Source organism: Delphinus delphis, chromosome 1, assembly GCF_949987515.2.
Source record: "Delphinus delphis chromosome 1, mDelDel1.2, whole genome shotgun sequence".
NCBI classification, from domain to species: Eukaryota; Metazoa; Chordata; class Mammalia; order Artiodactyla; family Delphinidae; genus Delphinus; species Delphinus delphis.
Window position 1 is genome coordinate 9,465,513 of NC_082683.1, and position 16,804 is coordinate 9,482,316.

At 41.8% G+C, this 16,804-nt stretch overlaps 1 protein-coding gene across 5 annotated transcripts in view; it reads left to right on the forward strand.

The window, feature by feature from the left end:
• VPS13D (vacuolar protein sorting 13 homolog D) overlaps positions 1 to 16,804 on the forward strand; it is a 244,518-nt gene that overhangs the window by 84,387 nt on the left and 143,327 nt on the right. For 4 of the 5 annotated variants that reach the window (XM_060014644.1, XM_060014636.1, XM_060014662.1 and 1 more), the window contains 8 exons: positions 1,614 to 1,754; positions 4,142 to 4,264; positions 10,524 to 10,629; positions 11,674 to 11,826; positions 13,652 to 13,787; positions 14,895 to 14,942; positions 16,303 to 16,453; positions 16,544 to 16,754. In XM_060014644.1, the coding sequence (XP_059870627.1) occupies positions 1,614 to 1,754; positions 4,142 to 4,264; positions 10,524 to 10,629; positions 11,674 to 11,826; positions 13,652 to 13,787; positions 14,895 to 14,942; positions 16,303 to 16,453; positions 16,544 to 16,754 (1,069 nt within the window). The remainder of the gene's footprint in view (positions 1 to 1,613; positions 1,755 to 4,141; positions 4,265 to 10,523; positions 10,630 to 11,673; positions 11,827 to 13,651; positions 13,788 to 14,894; positions 14,943 to 16,302; positions 16,454 to 16,543; positions 16,755 to 16,804) is intronic. The other variant, XM_069540755.1, reaches the window with a different exon arrangement.

The window sequence follows — 16,804 nt, forward strand, 5'->3', positions numbered from 1 at the left end:
CCCAGAGCAAATATTGCTTACTTTTAAAGTTGCATGAACACATTCAGGTCACTAGTGCTAAATGGTGTGAGGAGGTGAATGTACCGACATTATGCTACATGTTAGATTGGACTTGTATTGGTAAATCACCTCATCTATGGCCAATGGAGTGTATTTAGAAAACTGTTAAAAATTAACTGGCCTTGAAAAGTTGTCTTTAAAACTACAGTGAGATACCATTTTTCTCACCCAGTGGACTGGCAAAAAGGAAGTGTGACACTACTAAGTATAGTGAAGATATGAGCCCTAGAACTCTTACTTCCTGCTGTCAGAATTGTAAATTGGGACAACCACTTTGGAAAACAGTTTGACATGACTTAGAAGCATACTCAGCAATCCTTCAATATACTTCTTCTAGACCTGTACCCTAGAGAATCTCCTGTCTATGAGTACTAGGAAACAAGTACAAGACTGCTTCCAGAGTGGTCTTCCTAATAGCAGCAGAACTGGAATCAAGTGAAATGTCTCCTAGCAGTAGAATAGATAAATAAACTGTGGTATGTTCATAAGTGGATTACAGTTCAGAGGTGAAGATAATGTACCACAGCTACATGGCATCAGTGTGAGTGAATCTCAAAGAATGCTATTGAGCAAAAATAGAAACTTGCAAAAGAATACACACAGGGACTTCCCTGGTGGTCCAGTGGTTAAGAATCCCCCTTCCAATGCAGGGGATGCGGGTTCGATCCCTAGTCGGGGAACTAAGATCCCACATGCTGTGGGGCAACGCAACAAAGATCCCGCGTGCTGCAACTAGGACCCGACGCAGCCAAATAAATAAATAAATGGAAAAAAAAAAAGAAAAAAGAATACACACTGTTGGATTCTGTTTATGTGAAGATCCCTAACAGGACAAACTATATATTCTTAAGAAATGTATACATAGGTGGTAAAAGTATAAAGAGCGAGGAAATGATTAAAATTCAAGCTAATGGTTACTTGGAGTCGGGTAGAAGAGGTTTGGTGGGGAGTGGTACTCAGGGGCTTCAGAGGCACATATAATTTTCTGTTAAGCTGAATAGTGAGTACGTGAGTGTTTGCAGTAATCTTATTCTTTAAACCATACATATATGTTGTTTATATATAACTTTTGTACATATGACACATTTTAAAATAAAAATTTGGAAAAATTTAAGTTAATGAATTTCAAGTATACCTATTTATTCAGCCAATGGGTTCTTGATGTAAGCAGGGTAATCAAATTTAGTAGTTACTTCAGCCGCTGACACTATTTTTCCAACCTGAGTCTGAGACACTTTTTTCTACTTGAATATGTCAAAAACAGGTCCTGCCTGCTCTTAAATAGAAGAGGGCACATACCCCCTGCCTTCCTTCCTCCCACCTCTGGGAGACCATGGTTGGGGTGCATGTATGCTCTTGTACTCATGTCCTTGAGACAGCACAGACATTTGTAAGGTGACCTGCAGCTAAAGATGGTGTTTCCATTGTGAAATCAAGTTGGAAATAGAAAGCTATTAGCTATAGTATGTCCTTGCTGAGCATTTGTGAATGGTGTTCCCCTGTAAACTCTTGATATCTGCTGAGCAGATGTCTTATTTCCTGTGTTCTTTTAGGCTGGGAGCCATTTATTGAGCCCTGGCCGTGCTCTGTATCCTGGCAACAACAGGCAGCTAGTCGTCTCCATCCTCCTCGGCTGAAGCTGGAAGTCAAGGCCAAACACCGTTTGGATATCAATATCACCTCTGTACTAATTGGTGAGTGGAAAGCTGTCTTTAGAACATTGTTACCTTTCTGTGTGTAAGTCCCTTGTCTGGAAGACTGTTATTCCTGGTTTAACAAATACTTGGACCCATACCAGACAGTTTACTTACCATGGCTGCTTTCCTGGTAAACCCTAACCTGGCCTCATAATGCTTCTCAACCCATAGCTCTGGAGGTGGCATCCCATATTAATCCTCTCAGAGATCAAGCAAGAGCTTAGACTACATGGGAAACATTCATGTCCATGACAAACTTTCTCCCCATGATGCTTGGTCACTGGGACTTATTAAATGTCCTAGAAGTGAGTTTAGATTCGTTTCTCTCAGACTATTCACAGAATAATTCTTAAAAGGTATAATTTTGATTGTCTGTAGCAGGGTAGGTTGCTTGTGCTGTTTCCCATCAAGTAGCATGTTGACCTAACTCTGAAAATCACTGAGTTAAAGGGTTGCCAAGCTAATGGTGTGTGTTCTGAAAGTTTCTTTGACAACACTGAAATGTACATTCCTGGATTCGATGTAGTGTGTCAGAATCTTGTCTCTATACTTGCCTTTATATCAAAAGAAGAGTAACATTATCATACAGTCAGGCAGTGCCTACTTACACTATGAAAACTGCACTCGACTCTTTGAGTTACTGATCTACAGGAGCTGATTTTTTGTAACACGGTAGTTACCTCTGAGTGATAGATAACACATACTACCGTTGTGCCTCAGTATCCAAAGGGATTAGTTCCAGTACCACACCCCGTACCCCTCACCCACCCCCACCCAAATCTGTGGATGCTCAAGTCCCTTGTAATAAAATGGCCTAGTACAATGAATGCAGTTGGCCCTCTGTATCCGCTGAAAACCCCACAGATAGGGAGGGCATACTACATTGAAAATCTGTGAGCTTTCTTCAGTGTATGTGTTGGGTTGAGGCTCATAGAATATTCATTGGCTTATTCCATGTCCGACTAGGATGGAGAGAATGTATAGTGAAATGGGACTGTAAGTTTATTGATCCCCAGATTTTAAAACCACTGTTATTTCATTAATTCCACCAACGTAATAGTAAATTGATCTCATGATTCTTCCATATTATTTTGGTCCCCATGTTATTTCTTATATAATCTGTTCATCTGGAAGTTTAGATAAAGTTTGGGACTCTTCTTTGAAAAGCTATAGTAAATGAGAGCTAACCTCACAAGAGTTCTATTGATATTTCTGATGAGTATCTAATTAAAAATATCTTCCAAAAAGCATTCTTGTCAGTGGTAAAACTGTTCTTTTTTTAACCTTTAATTCCTTATTCCTAAAACTGTGCTGAAACCCAGAAACATTGCTGTGACCTCTTAGTGTTTAAATAAATATCATTTCTGTAGCTGAATATTGGAGCTGAAAAACAGAAACTAATCATTCTTGTTTTAAAAAGTGTAGTACTCTATAAATGACCCAATTTCATTCCTTTTTATGGCTGAGTGGGAAGGAAATCCCAAAAAAGAGGAGATGTGTGTATATGTATAGCTGATTCACTTTCCTATACAGAAGAAACTAACACAACATTGTAAAGCAACTATACTCCAATAAAAATTAATTTAAAAAATAAATAAAAAGTGTAGTGCTTTAATTAGTATAAAAGGTCTTTATCCAAGTGTGGTGTGTAATTATTTTGCTCTTCCCGTTATAATTCTCCTCTCAAAGAAGTAAAACCACTCCTGGACAGTTGTCAGCTGGATTTCAGCCTCCTGAGTTTGGTGGTTTTTTAAATAGCCTCCTACTGGTCTTTCTGTCTCCAAACCCTGCCCCTTAGCATGGCATGTCATGCTCTTCACAAAGCAAGTTGTTCTCTTTTCTAGACTTCTTTGCTATGTCTCTGTACCCCAGTATGTTGTACCAAGTCACACCAAAGTATTCAGTGTTCCCTAAATGTGCCATGTACTTTCATGTCTTGAAGTCTGCATATGCTGTTCTCTCTGTCTGGAATGTCCCTGTATCCCTAATCCTATTGGTAACCCTACCTATTCTTCAAGACCCCGAACAAAGGTCCTTACCTCTCTGAAGATTGCCGTGTGCTTTGGTGTGTATTCTTCCACTTCTGCCAGAGCAGAATAAATCTTCCCCTGTTCTGTGCTCCCATAGCATTTTATTTGTATCTTTGTTTTAGCTCCTTTCACATTGTGATATAGTTTTGTGATGATGACTGTTTTGTTAATGTTAATTTCTTCCAGTGGAGTATGAGGTTCTTCAGGGGACCAGCTTTCTCAGAATCCAGTGTGGTGCCTAGCGTTTAGTCAGACATTCGATAAAAGCTTGTTTTGCTGAATTGAAGTCATCTGACTTGAACACGCAATCCTTTCTACTTCTGTTCTTAATTATCTTTGGGGACTTTTTTCTAGACCAATATATAAGTACCAAGGAATCGTGGATGGCAGATTACTGTAAACAGGACAAGGAAATAGATTCAACCACATCGGAAGACTGGATGGGCTCTTCAGTGGATCCTCCATGCTTTGGACAAAGTAAGATTTTTCTCTACAAATGTTTGACTAAATCACCTTTGACCTACAGAGCCATGTTTAATTGAGAAATTCAAATAGAACCATCATTTTCTATGGAAAAACCTACAGGAAATTCTGTCTTCTGTAGTTCTGTTTTAGTCTTTGGAAGGGACATTTTTTCTGGCACAAAACGCTGAACTCTTAATATGAGCTCTAGTTTCACCATTGTGGGAGAGGAAGGACCTGCAGTATGCAATTCCTAAGTTCTGGTCATGTGGCACGTGAACTGGGGCACCTGGAGATGCATCAGGAGTGGCCATTGGTCAGTTTGTGTTTTACTCATCAGAACATTTTAATTGATTGGACTTTAAGAACATCTTTTCAGTTTTGTAAATCTAGAAACAGAGAGGTTGGATATATTCTTGAAGAGAGGGAGGGCCGGCTCCCACGTGGAAGCAAGTGTTTAAAGGGGGGCCCTGTATTATAAGGTAGAAGAGAATTGAATACCCAGCCTCTTGAAGAAAGAGGAGTCAGTGTGTTCTCTGTTAACGATGTTTTCTTTCCTTATTTAATGCTTCGCCATGGAGCTCTGATTTCCTCAGAGCTGGGGAGATTGTGATGGCCAACTGCGTGGTCCTTAGTTGTTCCACAAGCCATTGTCATCCAAATTCAACTCAGCCCCAGTTCTTTCAGTGTGGTTTCTTTGGGGAGTTTTGGCTGGACTTCACATAGTTCATGAATACTTAACTGTTCCATCTGGTCTGCAAACGTGTCATGGGAAGATGGATTTTCTTAGTGTACGAAGTATTTGGTTCGTCTCTCCTCAGGGTGTATAAATGGACTTTCTATCTGCCTTGTACTTCTCGGAGGAGGGACAAGGACACGTCAGCTCTGCTTGCTCTCTGTATTCCCAGGCTGTTGCTTCTGAGTCTCAAGGCCATTGCTTAGGAGCCAGGGCTTTTCAGATATCATCAGCTTCAATTCTGGCTCCTCCTCTAACCTTCCCAATTTGTGTGTCAAGAGAATGTAACGTAGTCTACCCAGAAGACTCTGAATAATCTTTGTAATATGTAATGGGTCCTAGAGAATGTGTTTCTAAAAACATTATTCATGCAGAGGGATCTTAAATCCAGACTCAGTGCAAACACTAGGAAGGCCAAATCTTCAGGATTCTGATGAAGGAGTTTTCTTTTGTCCCTCTCCCACTGCTCCCCTCCCTCTTTATTTTAACATCTCCTCTTTTTTTTATAGTTAATAAGCTACCTTATCTATGTTAAATGCCTGCTAAATTAAATCTGGATTTTTATTTACTTACACATCTTTATGGTTACTTAGGCTTATAAAGGTGTAATGTATCTTTTTTATTAGGCATACACGAACATACCTAAATTTCCAAACCTCTTTACTTATTAAGAATTCTTGGATGGTAGAATAGCAGATGGGATTGTATTCTCTTACTAGGCCTACTAAAATAATTGTTGGGCATTCGTTTTGAAAGTCAGGAGGTTTGAATCTTGTTGAACTGATCACAAACCTTCAGCTCTTATTTAAGAATATTTAGTCACATTCCCCCCAAATTTGTGTATTTTATTCAGGCCAGCTTCAAAATGAGCCCTTGACTTAGAGGTTCTTAATATGAAATTCAGCCTAAGGGAGCTGCTGATTTCTTACTGTTCCTTTAGCAGGGGAAAGAAAATAATGGCCTCATTTTTGACATAATTATTGGCTTTGTTCAGGAAGGGCTGAGATTCTGCAAGTACACCTGGGTGGTATGGCACCTTAATTATTAGTTCATTAGTTTTGTATTCAAGGACATTTTGTGGAAATACCAAAAAAAAAAAAAAAATTCTAAAAGCTTCCATGTTTAATGTATAATATAAGTAATACCGTGAGATAACTTCTCAGAAGAGATTGTTGAAACTTGGAACACAGACTGATTCTTTCCCTTGAGTTTTTGAGACCCGTGGGGGATTAGCATTCTACTGCTACTGCCTTTTCCAATTGGAATGGAGCGACTCCCACTAAAATCTGTACTGATTGCTCTTGGTAACTTTTCTATGCCATGTGAGAACATACATGCTTTAAATTAAAAATCCTCAAAAGGCTTGTCATTCTGTTCAAGTGACTGTGAGTACATTTTCTTTCCCCGATTGAGAAAAAAAAGGAGCATGCTCTGTTAGCACAGCCTCCACATTAACAGCCAGCATAAAAACTGTCTTGCTCACCTTGTCAAGTACCTCTGTAGCTCTCAGTAGTCACTAAAGGAATGAGCCTGTAAGTGCATGATGCTTGCTATTTTTGTACTGTACTCTATTTGTGCTTATGTTCTGGAGATGTCTTCTTTTTCACTATATTGATTCTTATGCTCTAACGTTGTCTCTCCTGTCTACCAGGCCTCCCCCTTGTCTACCTTAGAACTAGGAGTACAGCCAGTCTGACTAACCTAGAGCACCAGATCTATGCTAGAGGTACAGTATAGCCAAGCGAGGGCTTGCTTTATTTTCCTGTTTTAAGAACTGCCTTGTACATCGATTTTCCGTGAATATGGGACCTGAATGGGGGTATACCCAGTTGTGAATACTTTGCTTTAGTAACAGGAGAGATCATTTCCAACTAATGGACAAAGTGGCATCTTATATCAAAAGGAAGTGATGTGCTGATTCTTATTCTGTCTCTTCCATCTGCTTTAACCCTTAGTGGAAATGGAATCAACTTCACAGTGAATGATGCAGAAGCATCCAGTGTCAGTTAGAGGTGATGTCTCACACTGAAAAGCAAATGAATGGAAGAAAACCATCCTCCATCAAGCAGTGCTACCAGTCTTTATTTATAGAATACTCAGTGAATGTTATTCTTATGGTAATGCAAGGGGCTCGTGGAATAGGAGCTATAAAGATCAGGAATAGAGCTAAGAAAAAAAATTTCTGGTAAATAATTGCTTAGACACAAATCTTTTCTTTAGAAATGAATTGAGGTTCTTAGGAGGTAGAAAAGAGAATGTTCTTTGTTTGTATCTCTGATCCTTTAAGGTTCCTTGACTGGTAAGTAAATACGAGGGGAAAACATCGTAAACATCAAGGAATTAGAATCCCAAGGTGTTCAGTTCTTCATTTGTTTGAAGGAGTGCAGTTTAATTTGAATGATTTATGCTCATGCTTGGCTAACACCACCAGGTCCTGGGTCATGGTCTATTTTGTAAAAAGGGCCTTTTGAGCTTCCTCTACTAGGAGTTCAGAACAAGGATTTTAATGTGTGGGGGTAGTATTATGGTTTTTTTCTGAAAGTTTTACCAGGATGGGTGTTCGTGGGGAGGGCTCACGAGGCCCAGGATCCATGGATTTATACTTCTCAGCTTTTCTGTATCTGTTATTTCATCTTTCAGGCTAAGCGAAGCATCATTCCTTTTTAGCACGGGGACAGGAGCTCAGAGAAACTAAGTAACTTGCCTCCATTCACATGACTGGCTAGTAGCAGACCTGGGACTTTAATCTATTTCTCATGATTTACAAGCCAGGTCCTTTCTGATAGGCTGAGCTGCTTACATAGCGTAAGAACCCGCACTGTTTATAATGGCCACATTGCCCTGGGGAGCAAATCCGCAGGGGCAGACATTTCCTCAGGTGGAGCCATTTAAGCTGAACTTGGACATGAGGAGCTTGGGGTTCTTTCAGCCTATGAACCAATTAGGTCTGGTTGCTAGAGGAGGTTTTCTGAGGCCACCAGGGAATACTGTTCTCTTTGGTGGACTTGGGGAGTTCTTTTTTTTTTAAGTTTTTTCTAAAATTATTAATTAATTTATTTTTGACTGTATTGGGTCTTCCTTGTTGTGTGTGGGCTTTTCTCTAGTTGCGGCGAGCAGGGGCTACTCTTCGTTGCAGTGCGCGGGCTTCTCACTGTGGTGGCTTCTCTTGTTGCAGAGCACGGGCTCTAGGCGCAGGGGCTTCAGTAGTTGTGGCACGCGGGCTCAGTAGTTGTGGCTCGCAGGCTCAGCACTCGTGGCACACGGGCTTAGTTGCTCCGTGGCATGTGGGATCTTCCCGGACCAGGGCTCGAACCCACGTCCCCTGCGTTGGCAGGTGGATTCTTAACCACTGCGCCACCAGGGAAGTCCAGACTTGGGGATTTTGTTCTCTGGTGCTGTGCCCAAGGCAAGTACACAGTTGATTTGGACCCTAGTGTGGAAGATGTCAGATCTGTCCTCTGGTGTTGAGTTTGGATTTGTGAGCACTCCGTGTATTTTTATCCTCAGAGAGGCAGGTTGCTGAGGTCTCTGCTGGTATGTGTAATCCACACAAGAAGCTTGGGGACCTTAGCTGTGTGCCTACCCAGGCTGCTTAATTCCAAAGCAATACACTCGTGAATATCTTTCTATGGATTCCTAGCACTTTATTCTGTGTTACGATGTGATCAAAGCCGTGTGCCACCTGTTCTTTTTAAATCTAATTTGCAAATGGAAACTTTGAGTCTGGCTCACAGTGGGATATGAAAGCACATCTGGCTTCTTTTCCTTCTGGGCCCTTTATCTCCTGTAATAAAGCAGAGCAGCTCTCGCTTAGGGAGAGGGAAGTGCCTTTCAAGGTGCCACAGTGAGCACTGTTTACCCTGCTGACAGCTCTTAAATTTTTTACTCCCCCTCTGCTCTTGTCCGCAGCCTCACAGCTACTCCTTAATGTTCAACTTGATGAACACTAATTTTTTTTTTTTTAAAGCAAACCTTGGAAACTAAGTGAGGCCATTGGGGTGAGAAATGGGCATATTCTAGGCAGAAATTATCTTTATATGTATCTGGGGTGTCTCTGAAAGCTAACCACAGAATTGTGGGAACACGCTGGAGACCACTCATTTACTTAGACATCCCTGAGCTGTTGTTCTTACCAAGACAGAACTCGCCTTAACCTGAAGTGGCTTGTTGTGCAGTGTTCAGAGCACTAACTTCTGAAAACTTGAGAAGCTACAAAGGGAAAACAAAAATGTCATTACTTTTTAAAAGACATGACGCTGACTTATGATATGGCCCTGTGGCTGTTCTCGAGAAGTGGGAGAGGCAGGCCCTGGTGCAATTTGCCTTCTTCATTTCACTGGCAGGAAACATGCGGTCCTGGAAGACGAATTGAATTTTGCTATAGTGTTCTCAGTTGGAGATTGCAGTCACCTCTAGATGTCATTTTCTCCACAGCTGCAGACCATTTGGGTCCCGGTGTTTCTCGGGCTGTCTTTGTGCTTTAAAGCCAGACACACAGTAAGACTGGGCCTCGCCCTTTTCTGTTGGTGGGGCATGTGGTGTTGTTGAGCACATCAGCCAGGAGGCTCCCGGCACTGGGTTGCTGCTTCCTTTGTGGTTCCTGCTGCCACTCCCTCTTTCTTTGTGTGGCCAGTAGAGGAAATGCAGACCCTGGAAGGAGCCGGGGGCCTCTGCGGCGGGCGGGTCCCCGGGCAGCCCCCCGGGCAGCCTGGGCACCGGAGCGCCTTCCTCAGCCTCCCCTCTGACTGCTTGCAGTGTTTAGAGTCAGGTCACAGTCTCCCTAGAATTTGATTACTTACAGTCTTGTATTGATCAGTGTTTCTTTCCAGTTTCCCTGGTGAGAAGCTGTTTTGTGAAGGAAATCATATTTTGCGCTCCTCTTGTAGTCTCCGTAGTCCCCGCCTGATAGCAGATGGTGGTGTTACCTGTGTAAAAAAAAATGAGCTCAAAATTTTATTTAAATAGCTTTGGGGTAGTATATTTTTGATCTTCCAGGGAGGAAAACCCACAACTATTCAGATAAGAGAATAGGAAAGAATGTTTTCATTTTGTTAAAATATGCATAATATGACTCAAGTGTAACTCTTATATAAAAGGAGGCTTCCTTAAAGTACCAGTGTTTTGGACAAAGTGATACAAGTACACATGATCTATCTTGCCGCAATTTAGGTTGTCCATTTAGACTGTATTTCTTGGGAGTAGTGGGGATCCATTTCTCTTTCTTTCCTGATGCCAGCCGTATTAGGTCTGATGCCCTTTTCTGAGATAAGGCCCATAAGAGTTGTGGGAGAATTGTGGGGTGAGAGTCGTGACACATCACAGTCAGTTGTCGGGGGGACCGAGTCATCTCGTAGCAGGCGGCAGAATACATGGAGACATCCCACTTGGCCTGTCAGCACACCTGTGGCGGTTCCTTTTTTTCCTCTCCACCTTCAGCTCCTTTGCGCAGAGACAATTTTGGGCACTGTCTCCAGGTATGGGGAGGGTGTCTGCTGCACGGGCCAGGGCACATGCTGACGGCCTTCTGTTTGCTCACAGCAGAGATGAAGGCCCCAAAACGCCGGCAGCCATTCGTCCCTTTTGCTCTGAGGAATCACACGGGCTGCACTTTGTGGTTTGCCACCCTGACTACCACGCCCACCAGGTAAGGAACACTGAATCTGTCACCTAGAGCCATCTCTGCCACCAAAGGCTCCTGTGTACCAGCCCAGCAGAGTAAGGTGGGGCCACCCTGAGGCTCTTGGGATTGATGGTATTTGAATCAATAGCTTGCTGTCTTGCTGAGGTCTACGTTGGAGGTTCTGGTTCTATGTAGAGTCTGTAGTCAGAGAAGCAGGTCTTGAGTCTGAAGTATCCAAATTGTGATCTTGATCCTGGTATCCATTTGTTTTTAAAGTAAAAGTTGAGCAAATTAAGGATGTGAAACAAAAGTCATTCCACCCTTTCTCCTCGGCCCCCATTCTACTCCCCCTTTTAAAACAAGCTGTATATGGTTATTAAGCCAAATGTTTTGCCCATTTTTCTTCCACAAGGGCTTGAAAACACCTCTCATATCCCCTCCCCCCCCACCCCGAATTATCTTCCAAACCTAAAACGCACTGGAGTCCAGATGGAACTGGATGGAGTTAGGAGAACAAATGAGAGTCTACCTAAGCCAAGTGAGAACGTTCTCTTACAACTTTCTGCCTGCTTAGACCTTGGCTCAACTTGCCAAATGCAGGCTGATCTTTCCAGTGTAGGTAATAAAGTGTATGAAATGAGTAACAGAATCAGCTGATTTGAGACCATATTTCTCCCACCTCCACCAAGTATGAGAATGCTCTAGAGGAGACATCTTTGTTTTTTAAAAACAATTCAGGTCTGTTAAATTCTAGATAGTCACTTAAATACTACAGTTAAAAGTCATGACTAGTTTACATCACCCTCGGTGTACCAGACTCTGCTGCTGGTGGCAGGTGACTATGCAGTGATAGCTTTTAGCTCTTTCTAAAGTTTCGGTCATGAAGTTTTGATCGATCATGAAGATAACTTGAGTTACTGACCTTTTAGGTCCTCTTTTACAGCCAGGTTATGCGGCGTTATGTCTGTGAGTTGTGTTCTGGGAGGGTTTCTGCTTCCAGCCCTGAGCTGTGTGAGAGGGAGGTGGAGAGAAAGGGGGACTAGCTGGTATTGTCTGATTTCGTTCCAGGGCTGCACTGTCTCACAGCGGGAGTCCAGGGGTGGTTCCAGAAGGGAATGGAACATTTCTTGACGATGCTCACAATGTTAGCGAGTGGCGGGAAGTCCTCACGGGTGAAGAGATTCCCTTTGAATTTGAAGCAAGAGGAAAGCTAAGGCACAGGTAAAGCATGGTTTACTCTTTGCCTCAAAAAAAAGAAAAAAATAATTGTCTCTAGTGTTTTGCCTTTTCACTTTCCTTTGTTAATGACTTTAATGTTTTATTTTTAAAAGCTATTTAGGAAATCAGTGTTTCCTTTTAAAAAATATAATGACCATCTTGGAAATACACTTCTTTCCATTAATCATCCCTTTATTTGACATGTGAGGTGATAACTGGTGTGTTCCATGTAACTAATTCGGTTGAAGCCTAGACAGATCATAACCCTCCGGTTCATTGCATGATGGAGTGGTGACATGGTATTATTAAAAGGTTATCAGAGCATGTTGATTTCAATTTTAAGATACACATATGCCACAACACTTTTAGCAGGCAGATGGTTTCAGGAAGCAGAGCCAATAATGATAAGATACTCTGATTCTAAGGAGGAGAGAATGACTCACCTAGGGAGACTGCTCACTGATGCACTCAAAATCGCCAGCCAGAGGACGAGAATAAATGTGAAAGAACGTTGTGTCTAGTTACTGAGAGATCATAAAATATGTAGGAGAATGTTCTTTTATATGCACGCATTTTTAAGTGGAAGGGCTGTCCAGTGGATAACGAATAGGTTAAGATTTTAGTGTTTGAGCCTCATTATCTCACATTTCAGAGATTGGCTTCAGCCTTCTGTGGTCACATGCGTTCATGGTGCTTTAATTCTTTGTGTGCAAACCTGCTCCTCAAACACTTCTTCCTTCTGTATAGCTCTGCACCGGCGCACATTACTCCCTAGCGGCACGAGTTCTGAACTTGAGGGCCTCCAGTGATTTTCAGCAAAAAAAATAGTTAAAAAAAAAAGTGACTGTGCTGGGCACATGTACCTGGAAGCCACATTAGAATTTCCAGGGATGAGTGGTGAGAGCATTTTTCTGTTCTACAAGGTTCCTGGAGAAGCTAAATTATAGAACTGTTCACTGTAGTTCTTAATAAGCACTGCCTCTGTTGTATCAGAAGGGGTTTGGCCTTTTTGTCATTTCTGTTTTAGTTTCTATGTTTTGTAACCCATTTCAAGTCCCACCTGCCTGCTTGAATTCATCGAAATAAATGCCTTCTCTGGTGTTTTCCCCTTTGGCATTCTGTCCCCCACACCCTGCCTCCCTCCCCACTTTCCTTCCTGTCAGCCTCAAATCCACTTCCCTATTTCAGGCTTCTGGCTTGAATTAGGCAAAATCTAAAAATAGAATTAAATGTGCAGTTTCCTCCTGTTCCTCCTGTCCTGCCCACTGCCTTCTACTGCAGTTTCAGCTGCGCACTTCAGTCTGGAAACTCTGCGGGCTCCGTCTCTCGTTACCGTGTCTGTAGTCTTGTAGGACCAAAGCCCAACGACTGAGTGTGGTTCTGAGAGAAGCAGGAGATTCCACAAAAGAACCAAGAGAAAATGTCATTTTAGGCATTTCCAAGAGTATGGTTGTGTGATTAAATTGCTAGCAGAGCATTTCTGCTACCCCACTGAACCACTTGTAGCTGATGTCATTTCATAAAGTTTGAGGTAGGGGTCGGTGGGGGACAGACCTGAGCTAGTTCACAGGATTCACGTGGTTTGTATAAAGGGAGGGCAGATGCCACTCTTGCTCAGGCTTTATAGATCTTGCAGCTTTGTTTTAAGTGTGAGACTCAGTTAAAATATCCTCTTGATTTCCCTTGCATTAGGTAATCACCGAAAGGTTTATTTAGACAACTGGGTTTTTATGTCATTATATAGTAAATCCGATTTCAGGCTCTGCTTCTACTTCTCTTCCCTGGATAGGATTGTGCTTAATGTCTTTTTTTGTGTTCTGCCTGACAGACACACCCATGACCTCCGGATCCATCAACTGCAAGTGAGAGTGAATGGCTGGGAGCAAGTGAGCCCAGTGTCAGTGGACAAAGTCGGGACCTTTTTCCGATACGCTGCGCCAGATAAGAATTCCTCTTCCTCTACGGTGCGCGGCTGTGGAAAGCGTGTTCAGTGGCAGGATTGTGCCCTAGCCACACCCCCTTAAAGCCAGGCCGTCAGACAGGCCTGTAGTAGCCTTGCTCTAGTGACATTTTCTTGTTCTTCATTTTTCCTAGCCCAGGAGGAATACCCAAGATTATTTGGGTCAGTCATAGGCATTGGTAATCACTATGTAGATAAGCCAGCCAATGGTTAGCTTTAGTAGAGAAACAAGATCTAAGATTGGCACGAACACATATTATCCAACCTGTGTAGATCCATTTTATACTCACCCGGGCCAACCGGCAATTTGCGAGTTTGCCAAACATATATTGGCTTTATTTCACATATTGTTATGCTTCCTTTATACACTGTCTTCTTTACGCTTTTATAATGCTGCTTCTTGATGCTTCTAGCTCCGTGTCTCCAAATTCTCCTCTCCGGCATAAAGATAGATGTCCACTGTTGTTTATTTTCTGGTCATGCATCCTCTCACACACCCTTGCCCTGATTTTACCCCAGCCTATAGTTCTAGGGGTTGGAGGGCCAGCCTTGGGGAATGTGGCATCCCTGACTAGAATGTGCAGGCAGAGGCTGACATCCTAGCTGATATGACCACCACGGGTGCTCTTGCCAGATACTCATGGGGTAACTGTGCTCAGTTTTGAGTAGCCAGTGATAAATAGGAAAGCACAGATTTGCAGAGATATTGTAGCCTTCCTCATGCTTGCTGCTTCATGAAATATATTCTTGGAGGACACTGTTCTTTTCATTGTTCTTCTCTTGTGCCCCAAGTTTCTTAGAAAAAGAAACTTTCTTTCGAAGTTACTTTTCTGCCTAAGTTCATGTCAGTAATAAAAGGACTAATTCCCCCCCGGAGATACCTTTCTATTTATTGATGCATTCTGGAGAAATTTTGTATATCCTGAATGGTTGTAAAATGAATATTGCTGTTCCCATTTTTTCCAAGATGTTTTCTTTTCATAGTAGAACATACTTTACCTAAGAGTATTTATAAAACCACCTTTTCAAGCAACTTATATTGTCATTGAATTTAACGATGCCTGTTATCTTAGGTCTGTACTGAATCTCTGACTTTTGGAATCTTTCTTAGATTGGTAGCCCAAGCAGTAGGACAAATATTATCCATCCCCAGGTTTATGTGAGTATGATTTTCCTGTGTCACTGTGTTTACACACATAGTTCTTGATGACCACTGGACCTTTTTCCTTTTCTATTAATATTTCCTTCCTTTTACAAGAACTTGCAAGAAAATGTTTTCACCTAACTTAGTATGTGAGACTGAATATTACAGGGAAGGAGAACAAAAGGCAAATGTTTTAGTCCAAGATCTCCTTTTCTCTCCAAGTTAAATATAAATTAACCTTTGTATGGCTATACATATTTTATAGGTTTTGGCCCAAAGGTCATGAAAATAACTAAGAATGAAAAATAGATTTTTTTCTTCCCTCATCTGATTTTTGGAACATCACCACAGGATGACATTAAAATGCTTTTTTGAGGTTTTTGCTTATAATTTCTTTTCCCTGAGGCTAGTAAGTTTTAAAATATGAAATTTCAGATAAGCATAGAGGCAACAAGATCAAGATTTAAAACAACTGTTATTGGGCCTTGGCTCTCCTGGGGCTTTACTGGACTGGGTCACTGGAAGCTTTGGTGATGATTGTGTCCCTCTAATAACACCCTAGAAGACTGTACTTTGCCTTTTCATTAGGACTTTCTAGAAAGTTTGGTTCAAAACATGGAGCTTGTCATTTGATTGTTTATTAGGTTGGTTTTCACATACTGTTTGCTTTAATGAAAACAACTGGCAGTATGGGAAGCCTGGATGTCGTGTCATTTGTTTCTCCCATCAACAAGCACTATCAGTATGTTCTGGATACACAGAATAATAGCTTTAGAAACCTTCTCTTTGGTATGCCTAATGTGGAATTTTATACTTAAAAAAATTGCTAAATTCCTGGCACATGGTAGCAGTACAGAATGTGTTTTGAGTATGTGAATGAACATATGCAAAAAGAAAGTAGTGGCTGCATCCAACCAAGACCATAAATAAATGATTTCTCTCCATTATCTTGAGTTTCTTGGTGTTCAGAAAAAGAGTGATTACTGAACAGAACTTAGAAAATTATTGTGAAGAAGAAGTTTGTTTTTAAAGTTCTTTGATATACAAATGTTGGGTTTTTTTATAGGCATGTCAACAAATAGTGTATGGGCGTATCGAGTAAATTTTATGACATTTAGAAAAAAAAGTTATTTTTCCTGTGAAAGGCGTACTAGTACAAACAACTCTTTAGAATTGGCTGTTACTGTAGTGAGTATTAAGAGGGTATTCACTCCTATTAAAGTGGAGTGGTTTTAGGGCTTAATGACTCATTTCACTGAAGAGCTATAGTAATAATAAGATGCTTTAGATGTAGGCATTCTGGTCGGTATTATTGTATTCTGTATGTTTTTCAAAAGCACAGCTAAACTCTTTATTACTTTTCTCTTTTTCACAGTTCTCTTCACTCCCACCTGTCCGGGTCGTCTTTGCAGTGACCATGGAAGGCAGTGCTCGGAAAGTGATCACTGTCCGATCAGCCCTCATTGTGAAGAACAGACTTGAGACGCCAATGGAACTAAGACTGGACAGCCCATCAGCTCCAGACAGTAAGTTTTGACCTTGTCCTTCTTTTACCCTAGATGGACTTTGGGGTGGGCAACCACTCCTGAAACTGCTAACCCGTGTTTCTGTGGCAGAGCCCGTGGTCCTTCCCGCCATCATGCCAGGTGATTCATTTGCCGTGCCTTTACACCTCACTTCTTGGCGGCTGCAGGCCCGGCCCAAAGGACTGGGTGTGTTTTTCTGTAAGGCTCCTATTCACTGGACCAATGTAGTGAAGACTACAGAGGTTAGTAGCAGCAAACGAGAGTGCCACTCTATGGATGCGGAAAAAAGCCGCTTCTTCAGGTATGTGTGGCACAGCAGTGACATGTATATTTTACCATTTTTTCTTCATT